General features: G+C 31.5%; 1 protein-coding gene across 1 annotated transcript; it reads right to left on the bottom strand.

The window, feature by feature from the left end:
* Positions 1-13,647: 13,647 nt before the first annotated feature.
* On the bottom strand, positions 13,648-16,051 carry LOC127811256 (uncharacterized). Its single transcript, XM_052350999.1, has 3 exons — positions 15,192-16,051; positions 14,535-15,071; positions 13,648-13,743 (listed from the first exon to the last, which is right to left on the bottom strand). Exons 1-3 carry the CDS (start codon positions 16,023-16,025, stop codon positions 13,648-13,650), a joined length of 1,467 nt encoding a protein of 488 aa, XP_052206959.1. The 5' UTR covers positions 16,026-16,051.
* Positions 16,052-16,309: the final 258 nt, after the last annotated feature.

Below are 16,309 nucleotides of genomic sequence, written 5' to 3'. Positions count from 1 at the left end.
AAATTATTTTTAGGCATGAAGAATTCAAGTCCATGAAGAATTCAAGTCCATGAAGAAATCAAACCCATGAAGAAATCAAGCCCATGAAAAATTAAAGTCCATGAAGAATTCAAGCCCATGAAGAATTAAAGCCTAATTTGAGCAACCCATGGAAGATATTATTTGGAGAAAGCTCAAGGATTATTTTTAATCCTAATGAAGATTAAAAAATCAATTTATAGAAATCTATTTTTATTTTTTATGTGAGAGCTTTATTATGTGTGTTTTTTAGCTAAAATCCATTTAACTATTAGGTGGATATTATAGCTAAAATCTATTTAACTTTATGAGTGCTTTATTAGGTATGTATTTTAGCTAAAATCCATTTAATATTAGGTGTGTATTATAGCTAAAATCCATTTAACTTTAAGTGTGTGAGTGCCCATTAGATATAATTATGTCTAATTGAATAATTGAAATTGTGTGGTTTGTATTGCATCTTGTGGCCTATAAATAGCTCACTTGATTGCATTTGTAAGTGTGATTATTATTCTTGAATCAAAGTTTAGTTGTTTCCTTATAATTCTCTCTTTGAGAATTGTTCTTGCTCTTTCCCCTTTTCTTTAGTATTCTCTCTTGTGATCTTACTTCCTTCCTTTCTTCTTTTAAATTCTTATGTCATTTATTATTACTTTATTATTCACCGCCTAAATGGCCGGTTAATTTGTGCCTTTAAATTTCTGCAATTTTAATTCTTGTCATTTAATTATTCACTGCCTAAATGGACGGTTAGTTTATGCTTTTAAATTTCTTGTCATTTAAATTTTGTTATTTAAACTACGTCGTTTAAATTCATGTCAATTAGCTTTTAAATGAAAATGAGTAGCTAAATCTAATCTTGGGTTAAGACAAGGACAGTGTCCAACCCCAATGATTCCCAAAGAAAGCTACGCTTTAAATAAGTAACATTAATTTAAATTTCAGTATGAGTGTATCTTAATTATTGAGAAATCACTAGGTTTGGATTGGAGCGTAAGTCTAACTTAGAGCTTTCATGCCATGTATGAGAGTTACTAGAACTGGAAACGCTATCATACCCAAACCCGGATGATTAATTTAGTTGTTTTGTGTATTAATTGCAATTGGATTTATGGTGGTTGCTTAAATTAGAATCCCGCATATCATGTATGGGGATTGCTTAACCTAGAACTATCATCATCTCTAATTGCATTTAATAACAAACCCTCATATCTGAAATTAAATTAATGTTGCTAATCTTTTATGCTAAAATTTGGGAATCAACGGGTTGGCACTGAAATTGTCTTAACTCAAGTACTATCCAATTTTATATTCTCACTTAAAGTATTTATTTCAATTACTGCCTTAATTTATTTCCTAGTAGCTGTTGTTTAAAAAACCATAAAAAACCTTGTTGTCAATTTGTCCAAATGCGTGTGTGCTTGTGTGACATTCTTTTTATTTTGCCATAAATAAATTTCTCAGTGGACGACCTGGACTCATTCAGAAAATATAAATTTAAGTTTGGACTACAACTGCACTCGTACACTGACGAGTATAAACCTCTCACCTAAATAAAGAAAAAAATATAAAATTTTTATTGTGTTTTGTTTTGTGTTTTAATTGCAGGGTGGGAGTGCAGCCACCGGGTTATTCCTCGAGTCTCGTGTATGTCGGCATAGCAGTCTATATTTATTTATTTATCTTGTGACGGCTGTGCTAGCGGTGTTCCCGTAGTGCATGCATGTATATAGCTTTGCTTCCGTTGTTTTAATTTTTGTTTATGTATGCCAGGGTAGTTTTTGTCTTGTATTTCATTCTTTCTCCTTCCGTAAGTGCTCCCGTTCGAGTAGTCTGGGTGGTTGGGATATCCGGGCGGGGGTGCTTACAACTCCTTCGTGCATGCCTTCAGGTTTGCTGTTTGTTCCTGGTATTCTCTTCGACCACAATGGCGTGCTTTGGAGTGTCTTTCGCCTCAAACTTTGATCTTATCTGGAGTTGTTCCTTTTTCTATTCCATGTACCTCATTTATGTTCCTTTTAGGTTGTTTTGATCCTATCGTGTGTGGATCTTGAGTATCTATTTTCGCTTATTTAATTATGTTCTCTAGGGTATGCCCTAGTTTGTGTATTGTACAGACATTTTAGTTATATCTATACATATCTCTTTTACTTAAAAAAAAATGTTCATATAAATTTAATGTCAGTATCAATTCTCATAGGCTTGCAAGCCATCAATCAACACATGCAAAAGTGCATTATGTATGTAGAATGTCACAAATAAATATGGAGTCAACTTGTCGAGTTATAACCATCTCATCTCGTGCCAGGTGCTCTAGGGTACCATTTTCCTCTGCGCAAAATAATATGTGCGCAAGATATATATATATCATGCACATGTATGCATTTGCCAACCACATGCATTTAAATCCTTGTTTTCCCAATATAAATACTTTCAATACCATTCACCCATACTGGGTCTCTCACCATCATCAGATAAATCCAGCATATCTAATTTTATAATATTTACCACATTCATGTTGCAATTTGTAACACCACTTATATCACCGAAATAATTTTGAGAGATGTTATTTATGGTTAAGTCTTGATTCACCTTTTGAGAAGTATTATAGATTTAAATACTATTTTTCCATCATATAATTTCCTTAAATTCATTTAACTAGTCAGTATGCATTTACTTTCATTCATGCTCATAACTCAATCATAAGAAAGAATGAGAAACCCAAAAATAATTATATATCAAGGATTCCTTAAATTTTTAGATTTTTTTGGGTGATTTCAAAGGACTGACTCGGGTTCCATATTTGATCAATTGCCCCAAACAAAATTTTGAAATTTAAGTTCAAGAACTCTAGTCTTGGGAACAACAAATGGATTCACACTCAGAATTATTTATCGAAAGTTATTCCACAAAAACTACAACAATGCGAAATTCAAAATAGTAAAATTCTAGATTTTTGGTCAAGATTGACGGGGCCATTACGGACTCAATATGAAGCCAAATAACGCGGGTAATATATTAAAACGAAGCCAAAAATGTCTAGTTTACATCCCAACAAACGGATCTCAAGTCAGAGATGGGAACAGAAAGTTATAGGCCAAAGAATACCATATGGTCAGATTACACGAAAATAGTAAGCTACGAATTTCTTGGCAGAAATTAATCGAGTTGTTACGGGCTCAAAACGTAACCAAATTATTCGAATAATACATTGAATTGAAGCTTATGTAGTCTATTTTCCAATGCATCAAATGGATCTTAAATCGGATATCATTCCAAGGAGATATTCGGATGAGTATAGACATGCTCGAATGGCTTTATGTATACATGAAAGTAATAGCCGAATGAGCATAGGTGTATTCTGATGGTTTATTTGCACATTCGGAAAGATTTATAAAATTGTGAATGCAATATTCGAATGACCTAATTAAGACCCATTCGGATGGAGCTATACACTAGAACAAAAAAATGGCATTCAGACGTAATACTATAACATCCGGATATTTAGACAAAAATAAGAACGAATGAATCAAATTATATGAAATGTATCCGGATGTGGGAGGAACTCATTCGAATGAGGCTTTATTTTCATAGAGGGGACATCCGGATGGAGCATTTGCATATTCAGATGAGCTCAAAAATATATCACAACTTTGGCTAGAATTTAATGAAGGTATTCAGATGTGTTTAGGCCTATTCAGATATGCATTTGGACTTCTGTGTCTACCATTCGGATGGCCAAGAGCCTATTCGGATGGGCTTGAGTGCTTATGAGGGAACCATCCGAATGAGTAGCTTCTCATTCAAATGTAATGTATACATATATATATATACAACTTTGTTAGATACACATGATTGAGTTTCTGTATCCTTCCTTGAGACAAGAAAATGCCATTCATGAAGGGAAAGTGGGGATGGATATCAAACCCCACAAACGAGACATCAATGAGACCGCAAGAGTTCAAGATTTGAAGATTCAATAACCATAATAGAGGAAAGTACACACACCCCCAGCACGATGGATATATGAATATATATATATATCTCACTGTAAGGCAACGAGGAAAACCCAACAGAGAGCTGTGCAAGATGAAGAAGAGATCGAAAGGGACTTGCATGGAATGGAGAAATCAAAATGAAGCACCCGTAACAAAAGCCCAATCGGCCACATGAAGCATAAGGAAGCAGCCACAAGCAGCAGCAACAACAAGAACAGAGAAGAAGAAAAGAACATGTAGGAGGTGAAGACGAAGAGCAATGGAACAGTGGGAAGACAAAAGGGGATATGCGAATCGACACTAAAATGGAAGTAGACTATAGTGCCCAAAAGAAAAGGGTAGGCTGTAGCAGTAGGTCTGCACGCCAGCCTTCATAAAGACCTAATTGCCCTTCATTTTATCTGATAACAGACAAGCTTTTTAGGGCATTTTTGACATTTGACACTTTTTTTATTTTAATTTTCTTTTTTTCTATCCATATAATAAAATTTAAATTTCCTTTACCATTGGGCCCAAGCCCAACCCAACAATTATATAGCCCACCTAATAGCCCATGAACTCATTAACTAATTGATTGTGGCCTATTTATTTAAATTCATGATCCCATGAACCAAAAGAAATTTTACACTAATCCAAAATTAATTTTCATGCCATCAGAACAATTTATCATCAAATATTAGAATACTTAGACCCACATAAAAAAAAAAATACCTTCCCCATCTTTAAAAATCTTAATGCCACCCAAATATAATACATCAAAAATAAATTATCATCGAATTATACCTTAAACTCCATAGACCCGACTTGGGTCGTTACAGTTTGAACATTTGTCAAGAATTGTCTACATGGTAGTACAAATCCAATAACTTGTTTCCACTGTAGCGTACTATAAGAAATTCAAAATTTAGCGACGGAAATGTTCATCGCTATTTTGCGACAGAATAGTGATAGATGACGATTTTTTTTTTTTTTTTGTAAAATTAGCGACGCAAATTAGTGACGAAACAAAATTCCGTCATTAAAATCATTAAGAAAATTAAAAAAGAAAAAGTTCTTGAATTTTTAAGGACGAATTATTAAATTCGTCGCAAAAATTAGTAATGGAAAGGTGTTTCCGTCGCTAAGCTTTAATAAGGGTAAAAAATAAAATAAAATATTTATTTAGTGATGTAATTTGCTTTCCGTCGCTAATTTTAGCGACGGAATGGTGTTTTTGTAGCAAATTTTAGTGATGAAAAACAAATTTCGTCGCTAAATAAAAATTTTATTTTATTTTTTCCCTTATTAAAACTTAGCAACGAAAACACCTTTTCGTCACTATTTTTTGTGACAGATTTAATAATCTGTTGCAAAAATTTAAAATAAAAAAAAATTAATTTAATATTTATTTAAATAAAAAATAAAAATAAAAAATGAAAAATTAATTAGCTACGAAAATGAAGTATGTTGCTAAATAAAAATTATATTTTATTTTTATTATTATTAAAATTTAGCATTAGATTTTTGTATCCCTTGCTAATTTTAGCGATGGAAATAATAATTCGTAGCAAAAATTAAAAATAAAAAATTAATTTTAATATTTGTTTAAATAAGAAAAAAATAAAAAAATTTACAAAATTAATTTTAGCGACGGATTTGGAGAATTTGTCACTGATTTAGCAATGGAATATTCAATTCGTCGCTACTTTTAATTTTCCTTTTATTTTTTTATTTTTTAGTCAATTAATTTATAAATATTTAAACTTGAAAGGAATATATAAATATGTAAATATTTAAATTATATAAAAATTAAATATATTAATGTATAAATATATTTAAAATATTAAATATACATTTAAACATGAAATGAATATAAAAAATAATTTATAAAATTTAAATTTTTTAATTTAAATAAATATATTAAGTTTAAAAACAATAATATTGTTAAATTCTAAATATATCAATTAATATATTTCATGTACATAAAATAAAAAAATATATCAAATGCATAATAATTATTGGTAATATTTATTAAATCTGTACAAGATGTGCTTACAATTTTAGTTGAATTATAATTTCTCTTTTAACACAAAACTGACTTATGCATCAAAAGTTTTGCAGGTGATCTCATTTGCGCCTTAAACTTATTTTTTTCTTTGCAAGTCTCTCGGAGACACCAAAAGACACTCTCTTGCATTTTGATTGAGACATTATCTAGCATAAAAAAATTTATTATTATATCTTAACAACAATAGTGTAAATTTAACATATAATATTGATTATTAAAACTTAACTTGAACATGCATTTTTTATTAGAAAGAAATTATTTTTAAAATAAATTCATGAAATATCTCCTTATTTTTTATGAAAGTATTATCAAAATCATTTCTAAACTCTCTCAATGCTCGTCTTCGTGCGTCGGACTCTTCATTGTTTTGTTAATCATCGCTTGATCTCTTTGTATGACAGTCGTATATTGCTAGTTTTTAAAATTTATTCTTTGTCCAGTGTTTAGTTTTACATTCGTTGTTGAAAAGTTTTACCTCATTATTTTTTTGTGAAACTTGAGGTCTATTCCATAATCTGTAGATGTTCTGTGATCTTCATTTAATGTAATTCTTATTTATAAATAAAAATTAATTATTTGATGCAACAAACTAATAATAAATAATCCAATATTAAAATAATTTATTATAATGATTAGATTTATAATATAATTATATTTTTAAATAAATATTAATTTGAAATGTAATAATTTAAATTATTTTATTATCACATTTTAGATGATTAAAATAAATTATTATTTGAATTATTTAATAATTGTTATAATTTAAATTATTTTTGTCACATATCATAATTTTAAATGATATTATTTTTATCATAATTTATTATTTTTATTTTAAATGATATTATTCTCAATCCTTTCTTCCTTTCCCCCTTCTTCTTCTCTCATTCTCTTTGGCTCTCTCGCCTCTTTCTCTCTCTTTGCCTCTCTCTCGTTCGCTGCCTTGCCCTCACCTTCACACTCGCCCTCGATCTAGCCTCTCGCTCGCTGCCTCGTCTTCGCCTCTCGCTTGCTCATTCTCTCATTCTCATTGCGACTCGCCCTTGCCATCCATCTAGCCTCTCGCTTGCTACCTCGCCCTCGCCCTCGCCTTCGCCTCTGGCTTGCTCACTTGCCGGTAGCCCTTACCTCTTGGTTAATTGCTGGGGAGGTCGCATCTATGGCTTGCTCACTCTCTTACTCTCACTGGGTGACTTGGTCGCTCACCTTTCTTAATTGTCATTGGGACACTTTGAAAATCTTTTGAGGTTTGATTCAATCTTTAGTGTTGTGTACTGTTTGGGTAAATTCAATATTATGGTTTGTTCTTTTGATTCAATCTTTAGTGTTGTGTTATGTTCTTGTTCCATTTTGCTATGTTTAGTTGAGAAGTTTGTTTGTTAAAGTTATCTTCTATATAGGTTCTTGACTTCAAATAACATATTTAATTTTGAAATTTGAAATACTAACTTATGTTGCACGGAAACGTGGAAACAGACGTTTTTCTAAAAAAATAGGCATAAATAGGGTCCGAAACGGGAATAGAAAATGTTTCCGAAACGTTTTGGAAACGGGAAAACGACACCTATGAGGTGTTTCCGTGTAACATAGATATTAACTAGTAGAATGTATTATTTTTGTAACCACAAACCTATAGCTTATCCTTCTTTACTTGATCATATTTTTTAATTAAAAACAAAATATATTTTTTATAACATAACGAAAATATTTTTTATTTTTAATTATTTTTAATTATTTTTAATTTATTTTTTTAATTTTTATTTATTTTTTTAATTTTTTAATTTTCTAATTTTTAATATGTTTTAGCTATAGAATATTTTTCGTCGCTAAAATAATTTTTGTTAATTTTTAATATATTTTAGCTACAGATTTTTTTTTTAAAAAATAAAAATAAAAACATATTTTAGATATAGAAATTTAAAATAAATTCTTTAAAAAATTTTAAAAATAGCGAGGGAATATTTAGTCACTAAATTAATTTCTTATTTTTTTTATATATTTTTTTTAAAAAATAGCTATGAAAATTTTCGTCGCTAAATTTAAAAAATTACATTTAGCGAAGGAAATATTTTCGTCGCTAAATTGGTGATGAATCCGCTGCCAAAAAAATTTAGTGACTATGACTTTAGGGATGGACCATTTTTGATATTTGGATTAGTGATTCAAAAATATGGAGAAATTCACGAGGATGTCACGCATAGAATTAAGGTAGGTTGGCTAAAATGGAGAAATGCATTAAGGGTGTTATGTGATGATAAAATCATATTAAAATTGAAAATAAAAATTCTATAGGACAGCTATAATATCAGTTTTATTGTATGTTGGGCAGTCAAATACCAGTATGAACAAAATACAAGCGTAGCGGAGATGAGGATACTAAGATGAATGTGCGGCTATACAAGAAAAGATAAATTAGAAATGAGGTTATTCATAATAAGGTAAGAGTAGTGCCAATCGAGAAGAAGATGAGAGAAACTAAATTAAGATGGTTTGATCATGTGAGAAGAAGACCAAGAGACGTTCATGTGAAGAGTTGATGAAATAGATTAATTAGTCAAAAAAAGAGGTAGAGGTAGACTAAGAAGACTTTGGAAGAGACATTAAAGTTTGATATGAAGTGTATGGGCCTAAATGAAGACATGACAAAAGACATAAATACATGAAGTCTAAAATTCATGTAGCCGACCCCACAGTGGGATAAAAGCTAGATATATTGTTGTTGTTGTTTTTAGAATCAATAAAGGCTAGACATGATAGTGACTAAATGTTTTGTAACAAAAATATATTAATCAAATAATTAAAGACTTTGGATTTGAGAGTAAGAAGAAATATAAATAATATAGAGCAATTAAAATAATCAAAGGTAACAAAATACTAGAGTATAAAGTTAGAAAGAAAGATAGCAAGATAGCGAGTGATATAAGGGAATTGTAGTAGGTTTTCAACGTCAACATTTGCATGCGCCTTATCATTTTGTTAATTCCTTTTCTTCTTTTATTCATTTTAACTTTTAATTTGTGTGTGATCCATCATCCATATAAGTCGCAAGGTGCAAGAGAGTTGTGGAGCTCACTTCAACAAAACACACACATATATAGTTGTAGGAAATCCTCACAAGGAATCCAATAGTTGCCCTATTCAATTTATTGTGCATTTGAGAGAATTGAAGAAACAAATGGAGATAATTGTGTTGTATACAACGTGATTCCTGAATCCCTGCAATTGAATTGTGTATTGAAGAAAGAAATGAAAAAAATGAAGAAATATTGAAAGGATTGATGATAGAAGTGATTGGAATTGAAATATATATATATGTATAAAAGAATTAATTTTTTGTTGTTCACAAAAAATACAATTTGATGCATATAAAAAATATTATTTTAGTTATTAAATAAATGATAGTAAGTTGACTAAAGAACAACTTGAATTTAAGGACTTAAAAAAATATTGTGTTTGACTTATTTGATACGAGTCATCTTATCTTTTGTTTGAACTTCTCTTAGTTAAATTTAAAAATTTTATGACATAAAATCATTTAAATATTAATGAAACTATAATTTAAACTAATAACCTTGAGTTTACAAAATAATATTTTTAAGATCTTAAATTGAACCCATAATTGATACAGTATAGTTTAAATTTATTGTAATCAATTGTAATATTATTGAAACTAGTATATGATGTTCTAATAAGTAATGACTAAATAATTAAATATTAAATATAATAATAACTTCAAAACTTAATTATTGTAAAGATAATGTGACTTATTCAAGTTTCTTTTTTAATTTTTTTTTCTTAAAACAGGCCAAATGGGTTGTTCCACAAGCTAGCCCACAGGCCAAATGAGTTGTACGTATCGAGTTAGTCGATAATCACATACATTTGCCCTAGTATGACCTTATGTCCTTGAACCTAGCCGACATGACTCGTTTGCTATAATAATGAGTAATGTCAAGCTGGGCTAAAAAGCGAATGAGTTGAATCTACCCACAAGCGGCCTAACTCGTTTGACTAATTAGTTTATAGACTAAGTAAAAAAAGTATTACGAAAAAATTTATAATTAAAAGATAAATTAAATAAATACAAAAAATAAATAAAATTATATATAAATAAATAATCATATTCAATAATACCTCACATGATTATTTTTTTTACTAAAATAAAAAATATTAAAAAATAATTTGGAGCATTTTTACTACATAATAATAGGTAGGTAGCTTTCGACGTCAACTTATGATTAATCAATGCAAGCACAATTTTCATATGAAAGAATAAAAGTGAATAAATCTTTTAACTCTATTATTTGATTTATACTTCAATAAGTGCCACACACATAGTAAAGGTATATAAAAAGTTCTGGTCAAGTTTGTGTTTATATGCATCCTGCTTTTCATTAAGGCAGTGTTTGTTAATCAAGAAATAGACATAAAAAAGTGAGATATAACAAATATTCCGAATAAAAGTATTTTTTATTATGTTTGTTAAATTTATTTAAAAATAAAACATCTGACTTGAACTTTCTAAATAAATTTATCTCTTTTCCTCATTTGGATAAATTATCTATTGTATATATCTTACTGATAAATTATCTTAATATAATTTTATTTTACTCATTTTAACAAACATAATAAAAAAGATTCCTTAAACCCATTCAGAGATAAATCTTTTTTCTAAAACTGTCAAAGTTTGATCACTTTCACCATACACTTTCATTTTATTCTCATTGAATCATATTTGTGGGATCTCCAATTAAAAGTGTCTACTATGATTAATTTATGGACTTTAGTCCCATTTTCTTTGACGATTCAATAATCAATTCTTATTCAATCATTTTATTAAAGAATTTATCAAATTCTTTTTAAATCTAATAAAATTCAAGGATATTACACTTTGAGATAATAATTCTAATAAAATTGTGTTTGATCCTAATGTGTCCTTTTTTTTTTTTTTATTTATATTAGAATTTTGCTTTTGCAATCTAAGCTTGGTCATCACATAAAAGAAATAATAGGTATATATGTCTACTAATTAAAGTTGTATCAACCAAATTTTTTTTAGTAATTAGACTTTATACAAATAAGATCAAGAGCAATAAATTTATCTTCATAGTAGATCTAAATAAAATTATTTGCTTTATAAACTTCCAAACAATTACACCACCATCTAATGTAAATACATAACCACTCCTAAATTTAGTTTCATTTGAGTTAAAAATCTAATTTGCATCATTACACCCTAAACCCTTCTAACACACTTAAAATCTACAAAAATAAATTTCATACTTTATTATTCCTTTTAAATATTTAAATATTATTTTTAGTGCAAACCAATTATTAGTACTAGAATCGCTAGTATATCTACTTAATTTGTTTACAATATATGCTGTATCAAGTCAAGTATAATTTGATAATACATTCAGAGTCAATAATTTTAATATATCTATGTTTTTTTTTTTTTAAATGTAGGAAACATAATAGGTCCCCGATTAACACATCGTTTTCGGCTAGAATTGTCCCATTCTCTCGAAAACCTACGGTCCGTCACATCTCGAGCTGAGCTAGTTAGATAGGTGAGTCGCGGGTCAAAATTTGGGTTTTGGCTCCACAAATATAAGTAGAATATCTATGTTGTGAAATGACATTTTCAACATTTTTATACAAGTTAAAATTTGGATCATAAGTAACTAAAACATAATTTATCTTTAATAAAGTTTCAACATAACGTGACTAGGGTTATATATGTCGACGTTCAAAATTAGCCGACCGTGATTTGTAGACTTGCAAAGAAAAAATAAGCCAAAATGCAAAAAGGAGAAACAGGGTAGAACATACATGAGAAGTTTTTATGTGGTTCGGTTAGAACGATACCTATTCTACAACTGTTTTCTGGTTATTCCGTCAGAGTAACAGTATATTATTCTTGTTGTTCTCTTTTATATAATAGTTTTCGACCCCTATTTATAGTGTGAGGTGTTTACAATTTACATAAAATTCATAAATGGGAGGATAAAGTTACGAGGGACAAAATGTCTTTATCAATTGCATAAAATTGAGAGTGGACTCTGTATTACCAAGGATTTGGTTTACTTTTAATAAAATATGTGGGTCCCTACCTCTGGTTGTTCCATGGCTTTGTTGTTATGCGAGCTGGAGAATTAGACTAGTGAACTTGAAAACATTTGTTGAGAGCTCGCTTGGTTAGGCCAGCGAGTTGGAAGTGTCGCTTGGTTTCGCGGTTTGAGCTCGAATCTCAGTGATGTGTGATCTTGTTCTAATGAGCTCTGCCTTGGGCCGATTGGGCTGGCCTGCTAGGTCGAATTCAGCCCATAAGAATTAGTGCAGGAAATATCCATAACAGGTTAATATAACACTTTCAGTTCTAAACAATTTAGTTCCTAAAATTATGTTTGCTTGATCTAAATTTGTCATGTCAGCATTATTGGACAAAAAATTCTTTATTTGATATTAACATTATAATCAAAATAAGAGTATCATCTACATACAAATAAAGAAGTATATTGTTATTATCAAACTTTGATATAGGCACATTTATCTACGCCATTAATAGAAAACCCATTAGAAATAGTAATATTATCAAATTTTTGTGTGTTGTGTTTGAGTATTTGTTTAAAACCATAAAAGGATTTTATGAGTTTACACATTTTATTTTTTGACTAGGAATGACAAATCCTTCAATTGATTATAAATTTTTTTCGTATAAATCTCTATTTAAAAAGACCGGTTTACATCAATTTGGTGACTTTTTATCCTATAAATAGAAACAATAACTACTTGACATCCTTATTGATGTTATATAAGTAATTAGAAAGAGAGAGTATCAAAGAAATCTATACTTTCTTTTTGATTAAACCCTTAGCAACCAATCTACTTTAAAATTTATCTATGGTTCCATTTCGCCTTTCATTTTTTTTCGTAAAAATCTATTTGCAACTTTTATAATTAGACTAAATCGGTTAAAACCCATGTTAGATAAAGATTTAATAATTTTAAACATAGAACCTATTCACATCAAGATATTTATTTTCTTGTAACTTTAAAGTAGGGCAAATTTTATTTTGACATCATTCGGGGTCATTTTTAGAGACATGTTTTAATAATTTAGTTTTTTTGGAATCTTTATAATTTATTTTCAAAATAATCCCTTTCATTAGGTCAAAAATATATTTATCTTACAAACTATTATTAAAAAAACCATAAAAACCTAAAATAAAAAGTGTCTATCAAACTAAACGAAACTATAAAAGGTCTGTATATATATAATTTACCCTTCAAAGTATGACTTAAAATTTTCAACCATTCCATCAGATTTGACATCATTTGGGATATTCGAATCGTCTCAATCTTGTCTCCCATAAAATTAATATAACGTAACTATATATGTGATTATTATTATTATTATTATTATTATAACATGATATAAAACTGAACAAAGCCTTCAAACTTCTCATTATTATTAATTAATCAAAATCTGGAAAAAGAATTAATATAGCTATGTGGACACGTACTCAGTATAAGTAATGAACACGATGTTACATTACATTAATATTAATTAATTAATTAATTGGGTCAGGCAACGACTTCATCTTTCCCACAAGCCCTGTATTTTAGCTCTGCCATGTTGCCATCTAAACGCACAATGTCGCAGCACTCTCTTGAGTTAGCCTGCAGCATTAGAAAAGGCCAAGAAAGTTAAATATATATTTATATATATGACACCTCTTCTTGCATATATAAAAGCAATTTTGTTTTTGGTATATATAGAGAATACCAAAAATATTAACATATTAAGAGGCATATTAAGAAGGTTTGAACTCATAATCTTACGGTTATCGTGAAAAATGGAAGTTTTTCGGATTACATAAAAATTATTTAATTTGACTATTTCATCAAGTGTATTAAGCGTTATCAATTGGTTATCTAGAAATTGTCCCGGTGGGTTAAAAATTTAATTAGGTGTCTAAATTAATTAATTAAATTTCTATATATACAAACAAATATGCAAGGGAGCACACCACCACAATCAATACATGTCTACTCTATTGCACAACAACTACTGAGGTACGTCACCAAATCAATTATGTTCTTAAGAGTTTCCCTCTTCAATGGGAAAAAATAAATACTCCATCCCATGACCAAGTAAGTATATGGTTCCAGCAGCAGTGAATTTGGTTGGTAGTCAGCAGGAACGTACGTAGTTGCGGCAGTGAATTTGGGTTTTGTGTTTTAGTTTCACAATGAATTTAGATATATTTTTTTGAGTTTTGTGTAGTTCCCTTCATTATAATTTGGGTTCTTAGAAGTGAATTAATCTAATCAATGATGATAATATGAAAAATTAGTAATGATACTGTCAATGTCTTGAATGATTAATTCTTAGGTTGTGGGCAAAATAAATTTCACTAACTAACCAATTCAATTATGAAAGAGAGATAGTATAGTTGACACTAACTAACCTCAAGCTTTGCGGGCGACGAGAAGACGCGAATTTTGGAGATGTGGTCGGCCGAGTGGCCGCCGGTAACCGGACAAGCGGGCAACCCCCGGGACCCAGCCCGGCCATAGATGGAGAGAATCTGGTTGCCGGCCACTTTGTCAATGGAGTGAAAGAAGAAGACATGGGGAGCTTGGCAGGGATCGGTGGAGAGAAGGCGGGTGTTGAAGACGTAGAGGGGCGGTGGCACGTCCTTCACCCACGGCATGAACGTCTCGAGCGGCTTCTGCAGAATGCTCTTGGGGTAAACAGACTCGTAGATGTGGGCGGAGTAGCCCCACGAAACCGAGATGGACCAGTTGCTCTTCCTCTCGTAGCAGATGGTCTGCTGTAGTAGCCGGGACTGGTCGAGTTTCGCCGCCTTGAAGAGGTGGTTGACGGATTGGTGGCGGTCCAAGAAGGGGAAGAACGGCGATACTTTCTCTGGGTGGTGGAGGGAGATGAGTGGAGCTTGAGGGTGCGCTGATAGGAGACCTGATATGTCCTCGTGGAGATCAATCTGCATCAAAATTAAACCATCAAGAACTAGCTTAGAGAGAGAGAGAGAGAGAGATGCAAATTATATATGATCGAGTCATGCTTATTCATTCATGCATGGATCGATAATAATGAACACCACCTGATGAATGCCCTTTTGAGCAGTGAGGTAAACGCCAAGATCAGCCAGGCAAGACTGCCACATTTGATCCGCCGCATATATCATCGGATACCTCTTTATGCAATCGTCCAATCTCGGCACAACCGCCGCCGCCAATGGGTAGCTGAAGGCCACCCCGGCGCCCCCAAAACCCATATCGAAAGAGTGAATCACATTCGGCAAAATGCTCTCGGAATGGCCCCCGATGTAAACATACTCGTTGTGATCATGTTTGGACAGAACCTCCACCATGTTTTCCAGGAAAAAAATGGAGTCGTCGTCCCCCATCACGATCCATCTCACGCCTTCGTCTCCCTCTCGAAAGGTCTCGAGAAGCCCCCGCGCAATCCTAACCATGGTTGCGTCATGCTTCGTGATCTCCAATATCTTTGAATTGTCCTCGGAGACCCGGAACGGAGGCGACGATGACGGCCACGGGAGGAGATCCTCCGGCGGCGTCACGTCAAGGTAGAGGTATCCCCTCGTCACGTTGGGCTGCCACCAGGCTTCGATGTAGGGCCGCCGATCCCGCCATCCGTTCACGGAGCCGACGAGACCGAAGACAATGTGGCTGATGTTTGTTCTGGATTCGGACTCGTCTTGATACGAGGAGACCCATATGCGTTGCAAAGGGGATAATAACTCGGACTGGCCGGAATAATTGCTGTGACTGACGAGGAAGAGGGAGATGAGGAAGAAGCCGACGCCGGCAATGACCAGTGCTCTGCATAGACTCCCGGCGAATGTGTCCGACGACAATTCGAATCTTTGGTGGTTTGTGACGCCCGACTTGATAGACGAGAGAGGAGGAGGCATCCCGGAGTATTGCAAACCGATTCAAACCAGAAAAAACGATTACTTCCAATTTCAGATTCGCTGATTAATTAATGTGAAACGTTGCCTTTCCAATCTTCCTCTGTCCTACGTTTACATTTGTTGTTGCCTGAGTCAATACAATGTTATTTTTTTTTCTTTATTTACTTATTGTAATTGTACTATTTTAATTTATTTACTTATAATATGTTACTACTATGACATGCAATGGTACTATATATATATATATATATCGAAATTGATATGTTGTCCCTGTGAGGCAACTT

Source organism: Diospyros lotus, chromosome 1 (assembly GCF_014633365.1).
Source record: "Diospyros lotus cultivar Yz01 chromosome 1, ASM1463336v1, whole genome shotgun sequence".
Classification (NCBI taxonomy): domain Eukaryota; kingdom Viridiplantae; phylum Streptophyta; class Magnoliopsida; order Ericales; family Ebenaceae; genus Diospyros; species Diospyros lotus.
The sequence above is the reverse complement of the archived record's forward strand: the minus strand, read 5'-3'. Positions and strand labels throughout refer to the sequence as shown.

What these genes read in the sequence shown, in the direction of transcription:
- LOC127811256 (XM_052350999.1), bottom strand. Translation starts at nt 16,025, where the DNA reads ATGCCTCCTCCTCTCTCGTCTATCAAGTCGGGCGTCACAAACCACCAA. An exon ending in CTCAAAAGGGCATTCATCAG is followed by an intron (nt 15,072 to 15,191) that starts GTGGTGTTCATT and finishes ATTTTGATGCAG; the next exon opens with ATTGATCTCCACGAGGACAT. An exon ending in CGTCGCCCGCAAAGCTTGAG is followed by an intron (nt 13,744 to 14,534) that starts GTTAGTTAGTGT and finishes CTAATGCTGCAG; the next exon opens with GCTAACTCAAGAGAGTGCTG.